The sequence below is a fragment of the Centrocercus urophasianus genome, unplaced genomic scaffold, assembly GCF_019232065.1.
Source record: "Centrocercus urophasianus isolate 14NV4802_14NV808 unplaced genomic scaffold, USGS_Curo_1.0 seq_14, whole genome shotgun sequence".
NCBI lineage: Eukaryota > Metazoa > Chordata > Aves > Galliformes > Phasianidae > Centrocercus > Centrocercus urophasianus.
In genome coordinates this window covers 1859203-1879803 of record NW_024884586.1, presented here as the reverse complement: position 1 = coordinate 1879803, position 20601 = coordinate 1859203, and the positions used below count along the sequence as shown (strand labels likewise).

At 37.0% G+C, this 20601-nt stretch overlaps 1 protein-coding gene across 1 annotated transcript in view; it reads right to left on the bottom strand.

Moving 5' to 3' along the window:
• Positions 1–1472: 1472 nt before the first annotated feature.
• The window catches only part of GALNT18 (polypeptide N-acetylgalactosaminyltransferase 18), a 210299-nt gene continuing 191170 nt past the window's right edge, over positions 1473–20601 (bottom strand). Inside the window, exons 11-12 of the mRNA XM_042813823.1 lie at positions 17494–17658; positions 1473–1939 (exon numbers count right to left, since the gene is read on the bottom strand). Coding sequence (XP_042669757.1) covers positions 1793–1939; positions 17494–17658 — 312 coding nt within the window. The 3' untranslated portion in view covers positions 1473–1792. The remainder of the gene's footprint in view (positions 1940–17493; positions 17659–20601) is intronic.

The following is a 20601-nucleotide window of genomic DNA, read 5'->3' as shown; positions in this document are numbered from 1 at the left end:
AATAAAAAACCAAACTAAAACAAAAAACCTGTTATAAAAGAGGTTATGCTCCTTACTTCAGGCAACAAACAACAGATTAAAAAACAGAGGAGGATAAAAGAGGGAGATTTTTATATATAGAGGTCCGTAATTCTAGTACTGTAGTTTAGCCTGTCATCCCAGTCTTAGCTGAGGTGCAGCAACACAACTGTGCATTGAAACCACCTTTGAAATCTTAGTTTTGACCTAGATTCTGCCAAAAGGTAAATATTTTTGTACTAAAAATGTTATCATGGAGAGAACTAGGAATGGTATTGGAAGACTTAGCTGTTATACTTCAGTCTAAACTTCTCATGGTGTTAAGAAACTACCTTAATATTGCTTTCTTCTTACCTATGATGGAGACAAGGTTGATACCAGGACAGGAATTGCTCTCCATGCTTTACTCTGCTTGCCTTGGAAAGATTTGCCATGGACACAGCTCGTGTGTGTGTGTGCTTGGTGGCCTATTTCTGTGGGAACTGTGACACGAACAGATGCTGCCGCTAGGTGAGCTGCTTAGGCATTCCCCACAAGGGGCTGGAGCTCACAGCAGAGCTTCTGTGTCTAAGATCTTCATCTCAAGACACCAGGAATAATGTTATTACTGCTTGTTTATCAGAGGCGGCAGGAGTAGCAGGAGCACTCCACTGGGGAACAGCACTATAGAACTTTTTCAGATAGCCCATAGCCAATTCCTGCCTTGAGTGCTAGCCTGGTGAGTCTGAAGCACTGGTTGTTTAGTTACTTGCACAGGCAGACAATATCTGGTACAGGCTGTATATGTTAAGCATTGGCTTAGTTGGTCCTTATGTTTTAAGAAAACATAAACGATGCAAAAAGTAAATGTTTATAGCATAGCTATCTATTACCAATAGATATCTATATATCTGTGTTGGGAATCAACATTATTTCCTCTGTGATAAAAGGTGCATGTACCTCCAGTGAACAACTTGCTCCAATTGGAATTTTTCATAGCTCTGGCTCTGTTCTCTTTTCTGGTTGAAGGCAGGTCCGTGCTGAAGCTGCGGAAGCTATAGAACTGTACTTCAGTCCAGCTTGCTGAAGAACCAGTGTACCTTTTGTGTGTTTTTTTTTCATTTGGATCATGGAAAAGAAAATGTGACCCCCTCCTTGTGACTGCCTTCTATGCTGTTTTCAGTTTCTCCTGTATCTTCATTTTCCTGACTGGGGAAGTGATGGTAAGGGAGTTCTATTGTTAATGGCCACAGAACTAGCATTGCCTCTGAATCCCTGGGCATGACACATGCAGAGATGCACAGCCACCATTTACTTGCCACGATTTACTCCTTTGAATTTTGGCTAAGGTAGGGCTTGGAAAACACCGATACTTGGCAGCTACTTGTCAGGATGAGACTTTAGTTAATGAAAACAGTGAGAGCACCACTTAATATCTAAGCTGATTACCCTGGAGACAGCTAGAGAGTAATAAATAGTATTTGGGTTTTTTTTATTCAATAAAAGCTTGAGTTATAAATATTCTCCATTTGTTTTCTATTTACAGATGTAAAATACTTTAGGATAGCCTACCCATCACCTATCATTCAACACCTCTATAAATGCAATGAAAACATAATTGTAAAATAAAATGTCTATTTCCGGCTCACCAACCCAATTTCCACACACTCACAGAATAAAATCAAAGGGACAGAAAGGAGAGAAGGAACAGGGAGGAAAGAAACGCAGTACAGCAGGCAACAATTCAGTATTTGCTACACAGTAGCAAAAGGAATGGGTAAAAAAATGCAGTCTGTTATGATGACAAGCTTTTCAAGACATTTGTTATAGACCAGCGTTGTCCAGTGCATTTCTGGAGGACGAGTTGAAATCCAAATTCATTTTCATTGTTTTCCTGCAGTTCCAGGCAACGCTTGGATTTTCGGTTCTGGATTGGGCCTCCCTGTAAGTGTGGGGGGAAAAAAGAAGTTTGGGTTAAACACTGTGATCACATTGCTACTGCATGACAATATGAATTAGCATTCCAGTGTCCAACTACTGAATGCTACTTCCACTGCTTCTTTGGAAAAACTGGGGGCAAGATAGGCAGTGGGTTGGGTCTGCTTGAATGTTCCTTTTGTCACAGGCTGTTCTGTCTCCGAGGCAGTTTAGAATGGTTGCAATTGCTTGGTTAGCATTTCAGCAAATGGAATTTCTAGAATTAAGCTGCATTTCTGGCCATGCTCATTAACAATGGGCCAAAAGCTTTCCTGTTTGCTTTACTTGCCTAGCTTAGTGGCTATGCTGCACCACTGAAACATGGAAAAAAAGGCAAAAAAAAGAATAATGTCTTGGCTGGGGGTGTCCCATATATAAAGTGCAAAAAAAAAAAAAAAAAAAATTTTAATACTGAAATTAATGGTCTCTTATAATCTTTTGTCATTAGTCACCGATATCTACTCTTCATTTGTTCATCATGAATGATACTGCCATGCTAAAAGCCCCTCTCTAGCTGCTACTTGGAATGAAAATAATCTTAAATAACTGAGGTTATCACACAGTTACCAATAGACATAAAGAACAATTAAATCATTTTTCTACATTTTTTCCTTTTAGCCCTTTTTAGTTTTTTTTATCATTATTATTGGTTCTTTCATACTCTGTCCTATCTAATAATGGTAACTTGTACACATTATTGTGTGGGAAGTTTCTTCCAAGATAAACAGTAGAATAATTTGCACAGTAGTCTGAAATGCTGTGTCTGTCTCTAGAGGATCTTGGACTTGCAGAATAGAGAATTACCGGCTTAATCTGCAAATCAAAGAATGGAGGGTCAGTCAGTCAGTACAACTGCATTAGTACAGCTGAAGTATAGAAAGAATACCTCAGTATTTAATTGCTTACTCGTAAGTAGAGGAAACTGTATGATTGTGATTGTGATTTAAAAAAAGAAAAAATGAAAACCCACAAAAGCTGAACAGTTTGTGTCAGGTCTATGTTAAAGAAAGCATGAGAGATTTATCTTCTAATCACAGGGATATTCGCTACATCCAATAGAAACGCCAAATTTGGTCTTCAGAGAAGGCAGGTCATTCCATTCAGTACAGGTGCTCCATTCAGATAGCTGACCTGAGGAATGTCTTCTCCTCCCATTATATCAGTAATACATTTTGAGGACTGGTTAATGAGGTAGAAACAGGTTTGAAATCTCTAAGATCTAAATATGGCTTGGAGTAAGAGAGACCATATCAGGAATAATCTGTGACATTCAAAACATGAGGCTCCCATAGATTCTCCCTGGTAGGCCTAGGTGCAGAATCCAATTTAAACTGACAAGCATACTGCAGCACTCTGTAGATCAGGATCTCTGTAATGAAATGCTGAATGAACTGTATTTTCCCACTTCTCTATAAGAATTTATTGATGCCCATACTAATAATGGTAGTTAAATGTGGGTGTATGGTGGCAGCATAAGCTCTAAGACATCCATAAGCACTATAATTGTTTGAAATAGACAAATATTTTTGGACTAACTATAATAGGAAATCAGTTAAAGCTTTTTATACACTCTTTGTTCACTCAACCTCTACTCAAGTGACTTTTTGGCCTTCTAAAGTTCACTGAAGTTGGTGAGTTTTTCAGTTGAATTCAAGGAGATTTGAATGAGGTCCTACAGAGGTAAAACTCCAACATAATGAATATTTTCTTACTGTCAAAAATAAACTGCTGAAGATTTTTCTATATTTTCTTTTAATTTTAGGAAAGTGTACAGTCTCAATTTTAATGAAAACTGTTGATCATAATTTTCTCCCTGCATAGTCAATGTTCCATGGCATTTGGGCAGACCACAAATGTGGAATTGGAGATCACAACTTAGCTCGAGTGTTTCTGCCTAAACCCCAAATTTAGATCAACTTCCTTGAGCTTCTAGCTGATGCTGGAGGTGCTTGTGTTTCTATCATTAAAGTTAACTAGTTCTGTACCTGTGCCAAGCATTTACACGTATCAATTAGTCATTTTTCTCGGTCATGGTGTCTAAGGCATCCTCAGCTTAGCTTTTGAAAAAAGGTATGGAATGTCTTGTCAGAAAACTAACCAACTACAGGAGTTTGGGTCCCTTCCTTGCCCGCTTTTTGGATCTGTGATATGAATGTAGGTATGGTACTCCTAGACTTTGCCTGTCATTCCCAAGACATCGATTCACATTCACAAGCATAAGTGAAAGAACAGTATTCAGTTTCTCAATTTCACCTAAAGCGTGACAGCTACACACAAACGTGTTTGCTGGTAGACCTTCTCTCCTCTCTGTCCAATGCTGTGAAATGAATTCTGTGGTATCCATCCTGAGAATAGCTTTTAAGCCTATGAGTGAAACTAGTTAGAATGCTCACATCTGGCCTTAATATGTGGCATCCATCTCTTCAGCAGCTTCTTTTCAATAGAAACTAGTGACTTCAGACAGAGAAAGGTAGAGGCAGCTCTTTTTGATGAGCTGCAAAGTGCTCTGCAGTGGCTACTGAAAATCACTGTGCTGAGAATGTTGAAGCCTCCAGCATGGAACATAAAGAGACACCAAAATTAAGCGGTGGTTAATATGTGTGAGGTGAATGTTCTAGAGAGCAGAGATGCTCTTCTGTAAGATGAGATGAGAGAAACATAAAGGCTTAAGTCCCTTTAGAAATAGAACAATTCAGCTTGTAAGAGATGTGAGGTCTTTGCAGAACTATGGCTCAATCCCTCTAAGAGCTTGCAGACTATGCAGCTTTAGTTTCTTCCAGTTAAATGTATAAATAATTCTTCTGAAGTATACTGAGAAAGGTTTATGTAATATGTAAAACTACCTCTAATTAGACTATCTTTGTTTTTCCCCCCCTTCACATGGCTAATGCAAGCCTGCTATAGTGGTATTGCTCTATTATTTGTAGGGTAATGACAGCGCACCCACTATATATTGCAAGGTATATTAGCTAATTAATGAGCTGTATAATTCATTGAAGCACGTGATAGAGCAACTCCACTGAAAGCAAGTATGCAAGCAACACTCAGCAAAAGCTAATACTACATCTTGCTACTCTGACTGGTTTGGCCTCTGAATTACAGTATTACTGAGCGGCTTCAGCAACCTGTCAGCATCGTGTTTGAACACCCAGAACCAAACAGACATAAAGGTATTCCTTTAATTAATTATTTGTAACTAGTTAGTGAAACTTGCATAAAACTCTTCACAGTCATATTTATTGCTCAGCAAAATCCTCCCTTGTGATGCTAAATCTCAGAGTAATCAAGCATGGAGGTTGTCTGCCTGTCTAGCTCCCATTTCCCATCCTAGCTATGAACTCTACTTCCCAAGCCAAATATTCGGTAGATAAGAATAATGTTTTTTTTAGGATACATAAAAAAAAAAAAGATTCTGTAGGCTGAAACTAGTTACAGAGAAATTCTGCTCAGTTGAAGAGAAGTAGATTTAGGATCATTGATGATGAGGGGCAGCACAAGGATAGAGAGTTTCAGGTGGATAAATAAACCCAGGTCAAGTATTTCATAAAAACAGATCGAGTGTGGCAGCACTACTAAGTTTAACAGAAAAATGTGACGGGCTTTGCAGTGTGGGTTGAAGCAATCCCTGTGAGAAGTACAAATGCTCTCAACTCCTGGTAGCGTTAGACACACATAAAACTTATTTAGTGGTCCATAAGCATACTTTTAATGTAAACACCATTTCACGTCATCAATCCTGCTATGGCAAATAGTTGTTGGCATGTCAGCTAGCTTAGGGTTGCGTAACACATAGTGGAATGCAATAATACTTTTGACTTCCTTTAGAATTATTGTACTTCTCATGCCCAAAAGACTGTTAAGTCTTTCACCAACGCAGAACTTAGCCAATACTACAGTGTTTAAGAATACCACATGCTATATCTGCAAACTACAACAGTGTGCAGGACAGGGATGAGCCAACTTCTTCAGTCAGCTGGTCCATGTGTAGCAGCTATAAATTCTAGCATGCTATTAGAAACAGTACCATGTTGCAAGTATGTGCTTGTGTATTTCTATGTTAAAGATGGAGTGATAAAAACCATACAAAGTAATTAGTCTTTGCTGGACTGTACTATGTTTGTTTTCTTGTTATGTTTATTGTGTGGGGGTGGAGGCTTATGTCCCAGCATCCGCTTTCCTGTCCTTGGTCTGCAGAGCAGTAGAGGACCTATAGAATATTGGTTGTTGTGGAACTAAGCTTAGTTGGAAGATTTCACAAAGTTTCCCTAGTAGTTGAACTGCTTGTGATTCAAAGAGCTACAAATGGGACAGAATATCAGCTTTCTCTGCAAATACACGACATGTTAAATGCGATGACTTTTGCAGAGATAGTGCTTGTGCAATCTAACCTGAACCTCCTGCCCCACCATACTATTGCTGCTGCAGCGTTAGCGTTACCTACCAAGTTACACTCAGAAAAACCCTTTAAAACAAAGCAAAGACTTCTCTGACTTCATAACAAGAAAAGTGCATGAGGAAATTTCTGTAACATATACCTTGCCAAAAGTTCTGAAGTCTCATCTCACGCTTATTTATTTCTCATACTATGTGACAGGCCTATTTACTCAGATGCCATTGTACTACTCAAGGTGTAAAATTGTTCTGATTTCTGGCTGCTTTTAATTCAAATCTACCATTGTATTTACTCTCTCAATTAATTCTTTACAGCAAGAACTAAAAGCAATTTTCTGTTTGTTGTTACTCTGAAGTCTGTTTGCCAGACACATATTTTGGGTATTTTAAAGGAAGGATTCATATGTCAGTACCTGACATCATTAGAGTGGAATAAGTAATTCACAGCAGTTAATTGATTTGGTTAATTTAGCCACTGTTTCTGCTTGACAAAGCTGCCAGATGTGATCTGTGATATTCAGGCTTTAAAATAGATTTGATGGGTTTCGTAATCCTCAGGTTCTTGTATTGAGTTTCATATAAAACATAGGGAAAACAGGAAAGTGAGCATATTGCTTCAGACTCAACCACTGCTTCATAGCCTAGATAAAGTTCTTAGGCTTATACAGGGTTTTGTCACCTATAAAATGAGGGATATTAAATGAATGCTGTAGGATGTCAGTATTTCAGGATATCAGCCTGACAGCTCTGTTTAACAATTTACTGTAAGGTATATCTATTTCTTACACTGTATAAATCTACTTAGTCTACTGTGTGTGTGCGTGTGTCTATATATACACATACACAGAAAGTAAATTCAGTCTTGTATTTTATATATGATACTAAGATCACTGCATATGTTAGTCTCTAATTTTCTATTGGTGCTTCAGTTGGTGTACTCAAATAATTGCAGGTAGAAACTCTGAACTTAACTGCTTTGATACATTTGAAACAAAGAATTATGATGGGTGTATATTAAAATAGGTATCTGTTCCAATGCATCATCTTCTCGCTGGGCAAATTCTTAATGATTGTTAGTAAGCCAGGTTTAGCTTAAAACAAAAAAAAAAGAAAAAGAAAAAAAAAAAAAAAAAAAGGATAATAATAAATTGCTAGAGCTTTAGAAATCATTTCATCTTTTTTGTGGTCACTTTGGTATGAATGTTGCTGAAGTAAGAAAGTGTTGACAGGAAGAAGTCACCAATTGATGACATGGAGCACTATGTGAATTATCTGTACCTGTATGGCTTGGAAATATTGGATACTGAGTTTACAATTTCTACTTGATGGCTATATAAGGGAAATGAGTATATATACATAATGGTATATTTAGGTAATTGCTTCATTCCTTCTGAAATCAAAAGCAGTATGACAAATTTTGTGACTCTTTGGCCAGCAGGTGCTCTGTGAAGAAGTACACAGATAACATTTGTTGTTCAGATGTTTCAAAATGAATACTAATTAAATATTCCTCAGCAATGAATTTGGTTGTTGCTCTTCAAAGAGACCTGTTTCCTGTTATATTTGCTTTGACTATCCTGAAAATAAGGTGTACTTATCTGGTATTACATGGGTGAAATACTATATGCAGAAACCTTAAACATTAAGGAAGTATTGTCTATCTGCTATTTATGTCACTATTTACAATTAGGCAAAGGAGAAATTTTGCCAGACATTATTTTAAAATATGAATTTATTTTTTCAACCCCAACAAAAAAATTATTTGCTGTATCTAATCTCATTAAGCAGAGTTACGACAGAGATCAGCCAAACCATTTCTTAAGAAAAAAAGTTTTTTTTTTTTTTTCTCCTCCAGCACTCATGCTGTGTTGTCAGGCAGCCATCTGGGTACAGGTCTTACATCCATGGTACCACGGAGTCAGTATTATGAAACACCCTCTGAAAATGCATCATGCAGCAGTTACATCAATTTAATCAATTTACATCACGTTTTGTTGTGTTTTACTACTGAGACTTCTAACTGTTCAGTTTTTATATAACCATAAATGCTAGATTTTCATATTGCTGTAACAAATTTTTACTACTGCAGCTGTGACAAATGAAACGATGCAGCCTTACCTGCACATCCAAACTACATTTTAGTAACTGGTGGACTCTGTGATCGTTTTCCATTTTGTTTAAACTAGATTGGTTGCATGAATGTATAGGAGTCCAAGCACAACTATTTAAATGTGGATGTGGAAATACACCATCTTGTTAATTAAAGTATTTAAATAAGAGCAATTAAACTTGGCAGGAGGAAATGCAGCGTCATACAGAGAATGTAATTGGAATGGAAAACAAATCGCAGAAAAAACAGCATAAGAATCAGAAACAGAATGTATAGATTTAAGCCTGCCAGTAATATTTTGCAGGCATAAATCAAACTGCATCACAACATATTATGGAGACCCACTGTTAATAATTAGATTTAGAAAATACTGCAGAAAAATATATTCAAGCCCTGACTAAAACACGAAGAAGCTCTTTAAGATGTGATAATTGAAAATTAATTTCACTATAGCAAATGGTGATAAAACTAAGCAAATTGAAGCAGGCTTCGGCTAGAATACGTTACCTAGACTGGAAAGATCTTTAGAGATTTTTCAGAAAGTAAAAACATGTGTTTTTTGTCAGTAGTGGCCAGGAAATCTTTCTGTCATACCAGAAAAATAGGTGGCCGAAACACAAACTGTAGGTATTTATTTATTTTTTTAAACACAGGAAAGCATTGAATAATTAATGAAAAATAGTAAAAAAGAGGATGGTTGAAAAACAGTCTTAACAATTGCAGCAAAATGCAGATTTTATAGCTGAAAATAGTTTGGCTTGGTTTTGGCAACAACTCCCAGTGATGATATATTTGCATTGATTGTTAGATAGTTGGGATTATCTAATAACAGCGTAGAAAAGGAAGAACTAACATGCTATTGATAATGAAGAGCATCACACCTGTGAATACAGCTGCTGTCCTGAATAACAAGTTGATAGGACAATTCATTTAGAAATAAATTGGATGCCTTTTTGAGAGCTGAGAGTCATAAAAGCTGAAGGCAGTAAGTTCCAGGATGACATGCTGGTGGGACATGTTGACATCTGCTGAATGGTGAGGAATTTAAAAATATACTAAATGAAGTAAAAATTAGATTCTTTTTTTTTAGTATGTAAATGAAAATAGTGGTATCTGATGTCTGTGCTGGAAAGTACAAATAGCTGTGGGAACCTGGTAAATAACCTCTCTAAGGAAAAATGACTGTTAGAACTAACAATGTGCAACTATTGTGACTTCTGTGAATTTAGGAAACCTATCCAATTGATTGCCACAGGCATCAGTGTTCAGTGACTGACTAGACTTTATTTTTAATGGTCTGGGTTACTTTTAAGAGCACTGATAAAAACATTTTTATAGGCACAATGAGATCATCATTTGGACAAAACAAATGGGAGCCTTCATGAACGGAGCACATCAGGGATCAGAAGTAACTCCCCCTCACAGTGCTACTGTGAGCTTCTGGCTCTGAAGAGAGTTCTTTTCTGGGAAACAGCAAGCATTGATCACTGCTGGAGGCAGTTTGCTGGGCAAGGTAATTAATCTAGTTAATTAATTTTCTGATCTCTGATGTGTATTTCTAGGTTCTGCCTTTTTGTTCGATTTTGAAGAATTCATCATTTGCATAGATGTTGCTTTCTAAGGCCCTTTCCATGTTGCTAACTTGTGGAAAATGCTTGTTAACATCTCTTCCCTCCCAGTTACTGAGTGCACAAGATGCAGTGTGAGGTTGCTAATGGAAAAAACCCTTTCACAGCATGCCACTGAAGTTCATGCTTGGGAGCACCTTACTACCTCTTGTTCTTTCTCCATTTCTCCACATGGATGAAAATGTTCTAACAGCATAAAAAGGAAATAATGTCAAGATGAAAAGTTCACATTACTACCACTAGCCTTAGCATACAGAGATAACTAGTTAATCATCATAAACCAAATGAGAAATTCAACGCTGTTAGAAACCCCTAAGATTTTTTTTTTTTTAATCTTTTCCCTTGGAAAGAGATATTTGCCCTGGGCAATGTGCTGGGATGCCTATGATTTAGAGTTACTAAAACAGGAGAAAAAAGGAATTCCTGTTTTTTTATTTTTAAGATGCAATTCTTACTCAAATATGACCTGTTCAGGAAAAAAAGAAAAAAATTGACTGAGATTTTATTTTCTTTAGGGATGGTGGTATTTCACTGGTTTGGGTTTTCTAATGTGAACCCACAGTTTTCAGGGCTTTTTAACTCATTTCTACCCAGAAACGGAACTGTCTGCATTGTCATTGTATGCTTATAATTAAACCGATGTCTAGAAACCAGGAAATAAATTGAGTGCCAAGTGAAGAAAATTAAGAAATGAATTTACACTAGTATTTCAATTGATCTGTGTATTCTAACATGGGAATTTAGGTTCCAGAAACCAAGAAGTGATTGGTTCAATAATGCAGCAGAAGAAGCTAGAATGGAGATCAGACCCCATGAAATCCAGCCACTTCGCTGGGCAAATATGTGTTGGTTATCAGTAAAATTGTATAAAGCATTAGAGGCTTGATCATTTTCTTGCACATCTGTAATGGACCTTGCTGAAACCTTCTGCATTTTTTGGAGAGCCTATCTGGATGTCAGAAACTAGGAATATTGGGTTGGACTAGAACAAATAATTTTTTGGTAAATAACAGTGGTGTTGAATATTAACATGCTAAATATGCAAATAGGCTATCTGTTTTCAAGGAAAAACACAGTATGTGTTAGCTTTCTTTTAAATTAATTCAGCCCAAGCATCTTTAGAGCTTAAATGTAGTTCTCAAGAGAGTAAATACTGCATAATGTGATACGCTGGAAAAGACTTGAAATGCACCTACTAAAAGCTCCTTTTACTGTTGCAGTCACAAAAACTTCTGACTGGCAAGTTCTACACCTAATTTGCAAAGACTAAAGCTTGCTGCTGGAAAATTACTCCAAATAGAAGGCTAAATATAAAGAAACAAAACCTCTTCTGTGAACTGCATCAACACTGCAAGGAGATTTAATACCATTTCAGCCTGGAGAAGAGGAGGCTCAGGGGAGACCTCATTGCTCTCTATAACTTCCTGAAGGGAGGCTGTAGTGAGCTGGGGGTCAGCCTCTTCTCTCGTGTCATCAGTGATAGGAGCAGGGGGAATGGCTTCAAGCTACGGCAGGGGAGATTCAGGCTGGACATGAGGAAGTATTACTTTTCAGAAAGGGTGGTCAGGCACTGGAATGGACTGCCCAGGGAGGTGGTGGAGTCACCGAGCCTGGGGGTGTTCAAGGAAAGGCTGGATGTTGTGTTGAGGGACATGGTTTAGTGGGAGCTATTGGGAATAGGTGAACGGTTGGACTGGGTGATCTTTTAGGTCTTTTCCAACCTTGGTGATTCTATGATTCTATGATTCATTTACTAAAACAGCATTTTTTATATTTTTTTCTGAATGTGACTCTTTACCCTATACACGTTTGTATTTTAGCTGAAATCAAGGATTCAAAATAGAATACTTTCAGGTTTTTATATTTCTGAATAATTATATTCTGCGTACATAAGACTGAATAGTTTTTAGGATTAAAGCAAGACATAATACAAGAAGTCCTATTCTAGTGTGTTGGTTTAGTTAATTGAATAATTTAAGCTTTTGGTTTTTCTTTATCTCTCCTGCAATATCAAACTCTTTTGTTTTTTTTAAATAAGATCACAATAACTTTGTGTCCTGAGCTGCCAGGCATTTACCACTACATAATTATACAGCTGCATAGTAATATAGCATGTCTTAATATGGCAAATGCAAATTGAATGTATTTGCATCCTGTGGGGTTTTGAAGTACAGAAGAAACTTAAAATCTTGATAAATTAATCATTTTGTTTTCTATCATACGGCCCTGATAATGGAAAAATCTGAAGAATTTCTGAGGGGTATTTGTTTCCCTAGATACAGCTCTACTGCTGTTAATCCCTGTTGTACAAAGACGTCCTTGACTATACATATAGAATGAAAATTGGGAGTGGACATCAGAAGAAAACTGTGAACTGTTTAACATCATTAGCTCCTAGTTTATAAACTAGGGGGCATATGAAATATGAACTAAGCTAACTCTGTACATAAGCTTCCCATTTAATCCTGTGTGCAGTCTGTACTCCGCATTGTTTCAGATGTGGTTGTGGGTAATGATTCTAGCTAGTGGTAGTATTGCACATCTTCTTATGTCATGAGATAAAGGCAAGCAAGAAAATGGAGAAAAGCTATCCAGAAAATGCCAACATAAGATGAACAAGATGGAAACACTTTCAGTAATTTTAAGGTACATTCTTTCTTTACAGAGCTACACTGAATATCTATTAATCTATAGAATTTCTATTATCTGTTCAACATCTATTTAAATATGATGTGGAATGCTATAAGAATTGAATACATCATTTGCTCCTTCTATCTTCTGTTTATCTTCCCACTATAGCTTTTGAAAATTATTACATGGCAACTACAGTTATCAGCCACAAATTTTACTTACAGCCTCTCAAGATGGCATAAACCACTTTCTCTGAATGGGAAAATTTTCTGCAGCATCCTCTTGCACTGCCTGGAATTGCACTTCTTCATTACAAGTAAAAGCAATGCAAGTATTGCAGAAAGTTATAATTTCTAGTGGATATAAATACAGGACAGTGCTGAGCATGTGGTCTTGCACAGCTTCTCCTTCCCAGGAGTCTGTGATGACTTGCCCATCCATATAGGTTGAACCTCTGCTCACCTTTATGTAGCTGGAAATTAAATTAGCAGAGCCTGCTGTACTGAAAAGAATTCAATGTGGAACAGCCTTAGAACTATTTGGTCTATTCACCTCTGCCTCACATCCTTTCTCATAACTCTTTTCTACATAGCCCTCTCTTGACATGCTTCTCACAACAGCAAATAATGACGGCATGGTCAGTCTGGTTAGAAGGATAAAAACCAGTTCCAACCCCACTCACCTAAAGCTAAATATGCAGTTCATTAAGATACTGCAAGTTAGGGAGCAACTGTGGAAAAATATATTCCTTATGCCTTTGTTATACTGCTGGAGGGGCCCTAGTGTGCCATTAGTGTACTTTCTCAATTTTCTACGTGTGTAACTGTTGTCACCCAGGTGATGTATTCAGAGATAAATTTCATGTTGTGTCACAACTGCCTTTCTATCTGCAATAAATCTGAGAAATCAGACTAGGAACTGAGGAATTTCTTAAAAATAAATGCCTGGCTCCAGCATTTAAAATAAACTATTTCTCAGTACAAATAAGGAAGTTAATGGTATCAGATGACTGGTTCAGAATGGCACAATTTTGGCCTTATGTGCTTTTCACTGAAAAGTGTCTCAAGGACTTAAACACCTAGGGACATCAGCCTGCATGACCTACATTTCAGAGTACCTTGTCTGTCACAGGATAGACAACATAAGACAATTGGTGCAGCAGCAGCCCCAAGGATGGCAGATTTACTTAGTCTGTGGGCAGCAACTGTTGTGGACTGTAGGTTTGGACGCTCCCTGCAAGTACTGATTTACAAGGGGGAGACGGCTGCTGCCAGCACACTGCATGTGCACCTGCTCCTTGCCATAAAGAGCTCACAGGCTACGAGCAGGATTGTTTAGTGCCAGGATGGTGTCACAACCACAGCCTTCAAACCAGGTATCATCCCAGAGTGACTGCAGTAATTACAGTAAGTAAATCTAGAAAATACTGTCATGAATAATACTGAATAGGGAACACTGAGTAGCAATTTAGTTTTTGTTTTCTTAATAGTTCTTGATGCCAGAACAGGCTTCTTGATACCATGTATAAATTTACATTGCAGTAGAATTCCCACCTCTTTGCTTCCATGTAATTCTCGCCCATAACCTCATTGCTTTGTGTCATTTCTGGTGATCACTCACCTGTTTGCTAAAAGACCTAGTTTTCTTCTGATTAAATGGAAAAGTGGTGAGACACATGGAACTAGGTGAACTGTCAAACCCCTCTAAAATTTACAGCATGAAAGTATTCCCCAAATAAGCACTTCCCTGGGAGGAAGAGACTTGACAGACAACATCAACAACAGAATTCTTGAACACTACTCAGTTGATGAGAGTCTGTTTAGGGCTATCATATAATTTGGTATAATTGCAGTTATAAACACTTGAAGAAGCCTTGGAAGCACAAATGTCACTGAAGCTTAAGTTGTATTGGATCTCGTTGCATTTGGCAGCTGTACAAAGCTGCAGAGCATGGAAATTTGCTCAGATGGATCCCGAGTATACAAACACAAACCACAAGCTTTGAATGCTCAATACAATTTTCTTCTGTACAGACAAGCTACCACAAAGTCTCCCAGAGGCTTCTGTCCAGTCACCCAGCATGAAGTACCTTATCTGAAAAAATGCATTTTTCAAAAAGCTATACATCCTTCTATCAGATTTCCTCAGATCATCACTCCACCATGGACTATCACACTACCTCTCAGAATATTGAGTATACTTTGTAGGAAAACAAGAAAGTATCCTCATTCAAATTTTAAGATACATGTCTGGAATGCAAGGCAAATACTGACTTTTTGTGCTGATGAGGGAAATTTAGATCAGTTGGTTTATCCTGCTCTTGTTTGAAAGTCAGAGAGACTTTCTCATTTTCTTTCTGACTCATTCTCCACTTGCACTGCTGTAGTTTCAAAATTATCTATAGTATAAATGTTATTAATAACATTTGTCTGACTAGACAATCAGCAGAAGTTAAAGCATGCTTACAGATAGGAGACAGTGCTATAAACAGCTACTGCCAGCATCTACATTTTAATTTTTTCACAAATTTCAAGACTACAATCAACAGCAATACTTACAGTCCTGCTTATTTTCAGTTGTTCTGCTCACTGCATAATAGGGAACAGAAATACTGGAGCTTTCAAAATGTAATAAAACAACCTATTCTTTTCAGGCATCTTCCAGAGCATTCACAGAAATGCTTCCTTTCCCCAGACTAACCTACAACTTTTCAAATAGAATTCATCAAGTGATTATTCTCATTGGTTTTCTTTTGGCTTACAGCATACACCAGAGGCTGTGTACTGTGCTGTATGTTGAGAAACAACAGCATTTTAATTAGCAGGAGTATTAACAAAATCCTTTTTGAACATCAAACAATTATTTGTCTCTTTATTTATCATAAGGAAACAACTAATTAACTTTCACTTCTGGGCAGTATTTTTTTTGTAGAAGATTTAAGCACCATCTACAGAATTTAGTTTCATCTCCCACAGCAGGTGCAATGCTATTAAATGGAGTTAACAGACAGAAGACTTTTTTTCATTAGTTAAATTATTACATCCTACTACTGCACACCAAATGAGCTCTAATGTACTTAGTGTGACAAAATGGCAGCAGTGTCCTGGAGTAGAAACCCTTCACTGTCACTAATCAGCAATCATACTGAATATGTAGACAATACTGAAAAATGTTACTGAAAGGCTATCTAAAGAAATACATTAATTCCACAATCAAAAAACGGTACCAAAAAATCAGGTACAGATACAGCCATTTTTTAGTGAAACATCCCCACCTTACCCTGATTCCGTGGCAAGATGATTGTTAATATTTGAGAGAAGAAATGAATGAAACTTTGCCCTTAAGACAACAGATGCGAAAGCTGGAATATCTATCCAGATAAGGCGTTCAAAGTCTGCTACATGAGAGCTCTCTTTAAAAGACAAATATCTGAGTTATGTTCAAGTATAAGCACAAATTATGTTATAGTATGCTTTACTCGTCACCATCCAAATGGTCTTTGCACAATTAATATACAGAGGTTAAACTGTACTACCAATGTCCCAATATACTAAGTAATAACTCGTTAAATCTAAGAAAAAAAACTAATTGGCTAGCAAAAAACACATTTGTTACAGAAGACATTAAATGCAAGGATAACAATTTTCATAATGTTGAGCCTCAGCCTAAGGGCTTAAGTATCACTACCTAGGTTTTGTTGAGAAAAGAGAGCTGAGCCATGTTTCACAGAAAAGGAGCACTCAACCAGGTGCATACAGTCAAAACCGGAGAGGAGAAAATGTGACTATTCAAACTATTTAGCTATTGAATTTTCTCCAGCAACTAAATCTAGTATTTGTTTTTAGAGAATACTGTAATCTCATTTTGTTTGTCATAAGAAAATGATATGACAGTACCTGATGTTCTAACTCTTAGTTCTTACCTTTAGAAATTCTCACCTTGTTTTAAAAGATCAAATTTGAGTATCTTCAGCTTCTAGCCGATGGAAGCTGTTTTGTCTTCAGGATAACCTGTCTCCTGTGGAAATGCTGATGTGTTTTTGAGTCACCCTGCCACCTCCTCTTAGCTAAACTGAATATCATGCTCTGTACGCATTAAATCACGAAGCATGTTCCAGCCTCAGAACCAGTGGAACTTTTTCTTACAGTTCTCCCTTATATTTCTAAATCATCTGTGAAGTGTGGGCTCCAAGCCCGGAGTCAGAGTCTCACCATTCCCATCACTGTGAAATCACTTCTCAGATTTTATGTGCACTTTTTTTTTTTTTTTTTTTTTTTTTAATTATAAAAGAAAAAAAAAAAAAAGAAAAAAAAAAGGAATTGCAAAATTTTCTCTTGACAAGATGATCAACTGCAACCCACTCTCTCCTTTTGAGGAGTTGCTACTTCCAAAAAAAAAAAACCAACAACAAACCAAAGCATTTGAATGCTTTACCTTTCCCCTTCTTAAAATAGGTTAGCTTGCATTTGACTTTACAAAATCACTTATTTTTAGATTGGGATCATTCTATAACAGTAACCATCTTAGAAGTCTATTAGTAAATAATCCACTGACTTCTCTAGAAATATAATAAAAGTTTTGTATCCTGTTGAGAGAGTTAACATAGAAATTAAATGTAAACGTAGCTTGCCCACACTGTGCAAAAAAACCCAACCAAACAAGGATGCTTCTGGTTTGTTGGTAAACTGATTACTCACTTTTCATATACAGAAACACAGTTTTCTGAACCTTCTGTAACATTTGCTGAATAAGAATTACCTGAGTAAACTGCCAGTAAAGCTTCATTCTCTTGGCTTTGGCGTAATTGCATTCAATGAGCCTGGGCCTGCTGTTCACATCCACCAGGCATCTGTTGTCATCATCGTCAATAGTGGGACTCAAAACACCCACATGGAGCTGCTGATTGCTTGTGTAATAAACATTCTGCAAGAGGAAACACAAACATGATTTGTGGCCTCTAAAAAAGAAGCAGCACTTTCACCAAAAAACACGTGGCAAATATGAACATGCTGAATAGCAGTAGGCTGACCCTATGGTTACTTTTAAATTGTTTCCATTCATACAGGAAGCAACATAACATTTTAAAATTAACAGTTAACTAACAAACATTGTTGGTAATAGTTAATTACTGAATTTAGTCTCCTATTCAGTCTTGTTTGGTCTGAGCAGATCCTGCAGGGCAGAAGCAAAATGATGGCCCTGACTGGGTGAACTACCTAAATCTGTTTGTTAGCAAAACTTTACAGAAATAGGACAACTGAATGTAATCGTGCTCAGTAGAAATAATAAGCAGGTTGCCATTTACCTTTCAGAGAGCTCAATGTACCCACTAAGATCACTTCACTTATCAGTGGCGACCAGTTCAGAAAAAGAAGTGTGAAATTCTCAAATACTATGGGGACAGGCATCTTTCAGTTTATAATCAGCATGTAAAATAAACTCAAACTGAAGCTGACTGAGATGGTTATTCCTTCTAACTGAGCTATTTCAGGATATTACTTTGCTTATCAAATACTATGGATAATATTATATTACTATAAATATAATTACTGTATATTATAGTATTACTGTATATTATAGCATCTTATCCAATAATATCACATCTTCCAGAATAGAGCCCATTATGCACAGTATTATCATTACTATGTTTATCCGATATCTGCATCACATTATAAGCACCCATCTTGTAAAAATTCTGCTTCAGCTGCTAATGATAAGTAATGATAATGGTAAGATAACAGTTTGTGTAGCTCACCAGACAGCTTTTCTGAAAACTATGAACAACCCCCAGCTCCTTTACCCCATCCCCAGAACAGGAGAGTCCCCGAGTTACCATTTCACAATGTACTTGTTAGGTATACATGTGTGACTTTCTTTTGATCATCTTTTAAACTGGCCTACAGGTAAAAGTATTACATATAAAAACCATGCTTGCATTTTATTATTTTCTATGTCGCCCTATAAAAACGAGTTTGTATTTGTAATTTAAATACGTTATTATAAAGATGAATGTCCATAGCAGCACTTACTCAAGCTTTTAACAAATATTATTAATTATGCCAGCCAGTCTTAAGTACAAAATGGATAACAAAGCATTTTTTGTTTCAAAAGCTTCAGAAGACACAGGCAAAACACCTTACCAGCAATTCTGCTCCTAAAATACTGCAGCATCACCATCAACTAAACCAACAGGATAGAAATGTTGAGATAAACCAGAAAAGTAATAATTTTTGAACAATCACTTCAGTACTAATTAGAGTGACTTTGAAATTTTGACTCAGACTTTGAGTTTTGTTCCGCTAGAACGGCGAATGTCTCAGTAGTCACTGTTCAAGGCACTGGAAACTCAGTAGCTAAAAATGTGCTTATTTCCACTGAAGTTAAAAATACTGGCTGTCTGCAGATGGAGACAGTCAAAGGGTCTTTGCACTTTTACTCAGGAAATGAAAGCCTCAGCCAAATACAATCACACACCAGCAGCACACACACCTGCAAAGCTGCTGAATTTCCACAGAAATAACCTTGTTTTGATACAGGTATCAGAGCAGATAACAATAAAATAAATAAAAACAACAGCAACAACAACAACAAAAAAAACCCCCACAAAAATAAAACAATAACACAAAAAACCCAATTCTCTTAATCTGTAATAAAATAAGCTTCCTCCTTATATTGCATTAATCAGCTACAACCCACAGCACTCTGCTATGTGTTTTTTTTTTCCCCGTAATAGTACTGATGCACTATGCTATGTCTCCTGGGCAATGGGAAGGAAGCACCATTTTCAGGAAGTCAGGTAGGTCAAGAAAAGTGAAACTGCAAGGATTCAGTGTTCCCATCAGTTATAAACTCACAGGATTTGTGATTAGACAGGTGTCAGAGCCAAAACACAGCCTGAGTCTTACACGCTTGCACAGCTTTGACCACAGTCCCCCCAGGTGCTTTCAAGGTGGAAGAGTGTAGTTTACACACTGACAGGTTGGCTCTGGAGGCTGCTGCTTCCTTCCTGTGTTCCCTCCCCACTCAACAGGTCCAGCTGCCTTCTAGAAACATCCTCAGGAAGCCTAGGCTGGCAGCACATTAAAGTAGTGCAAAGGAATTTGTTCAAAACAAAGATTTGGTGTTATTAGTGTAAAGGTTTGCAGCAAGTAAGGGATTAAATTAGTAGAAGCCTACATACCTGGTGCTGAAGAAAAGTACATCAGTTGCCTTCAAAGCTTGACATATATCTCTGCCAAAATCTTTCTGTTTCACTTTCTTGTGGTCTTTTTTGTTTGTTTGTTTTTTAAATTTCAGTACAGCTTCATAACTGAATATAACTATTTCTCCTCCAGACAGTAAGAGTTGGTATAGGGGGTTTTGTTATTGTTTTTTCTTTTTTTCTGAAAAAGCTTTTCATGCAATTTTCCTCATGCCTTGAAAACTGTATCTTCCAGCTAAAGGACCAGTTGTTCCTTAGCCTTCTTTATATTCCTAAAAGTCACTATTCTGGGGTCAGTGCTTCAGCTTCTGTTTTTATACCACCTGTTATACTCTCTGAGTATCCATATTAAGACAAAATAAATAAGACAAGCTTACAGTGATTGCTATCACATTATTAGGACTAATGAAATATTTCCCAGGTTCTCATAAGGTCAAGAGACAATTTTAGTCATGGTATGTTTTTTATCTGTTCTAAATATTTTCTGTCAAAAAAGACAGCTGAAATATGAAAACACAAATGAGAGGTAGTTAGCAGCTAGTTAACAGCTGCACAGCCTTGGACTCTCAAGACATCCTCATTTCAGGTGAACTGATTTGCTGTAAACCGTATCAGAAAATTCACTTTACAATGCTACAGTGAAAACAAAAATTTGTATACACTTC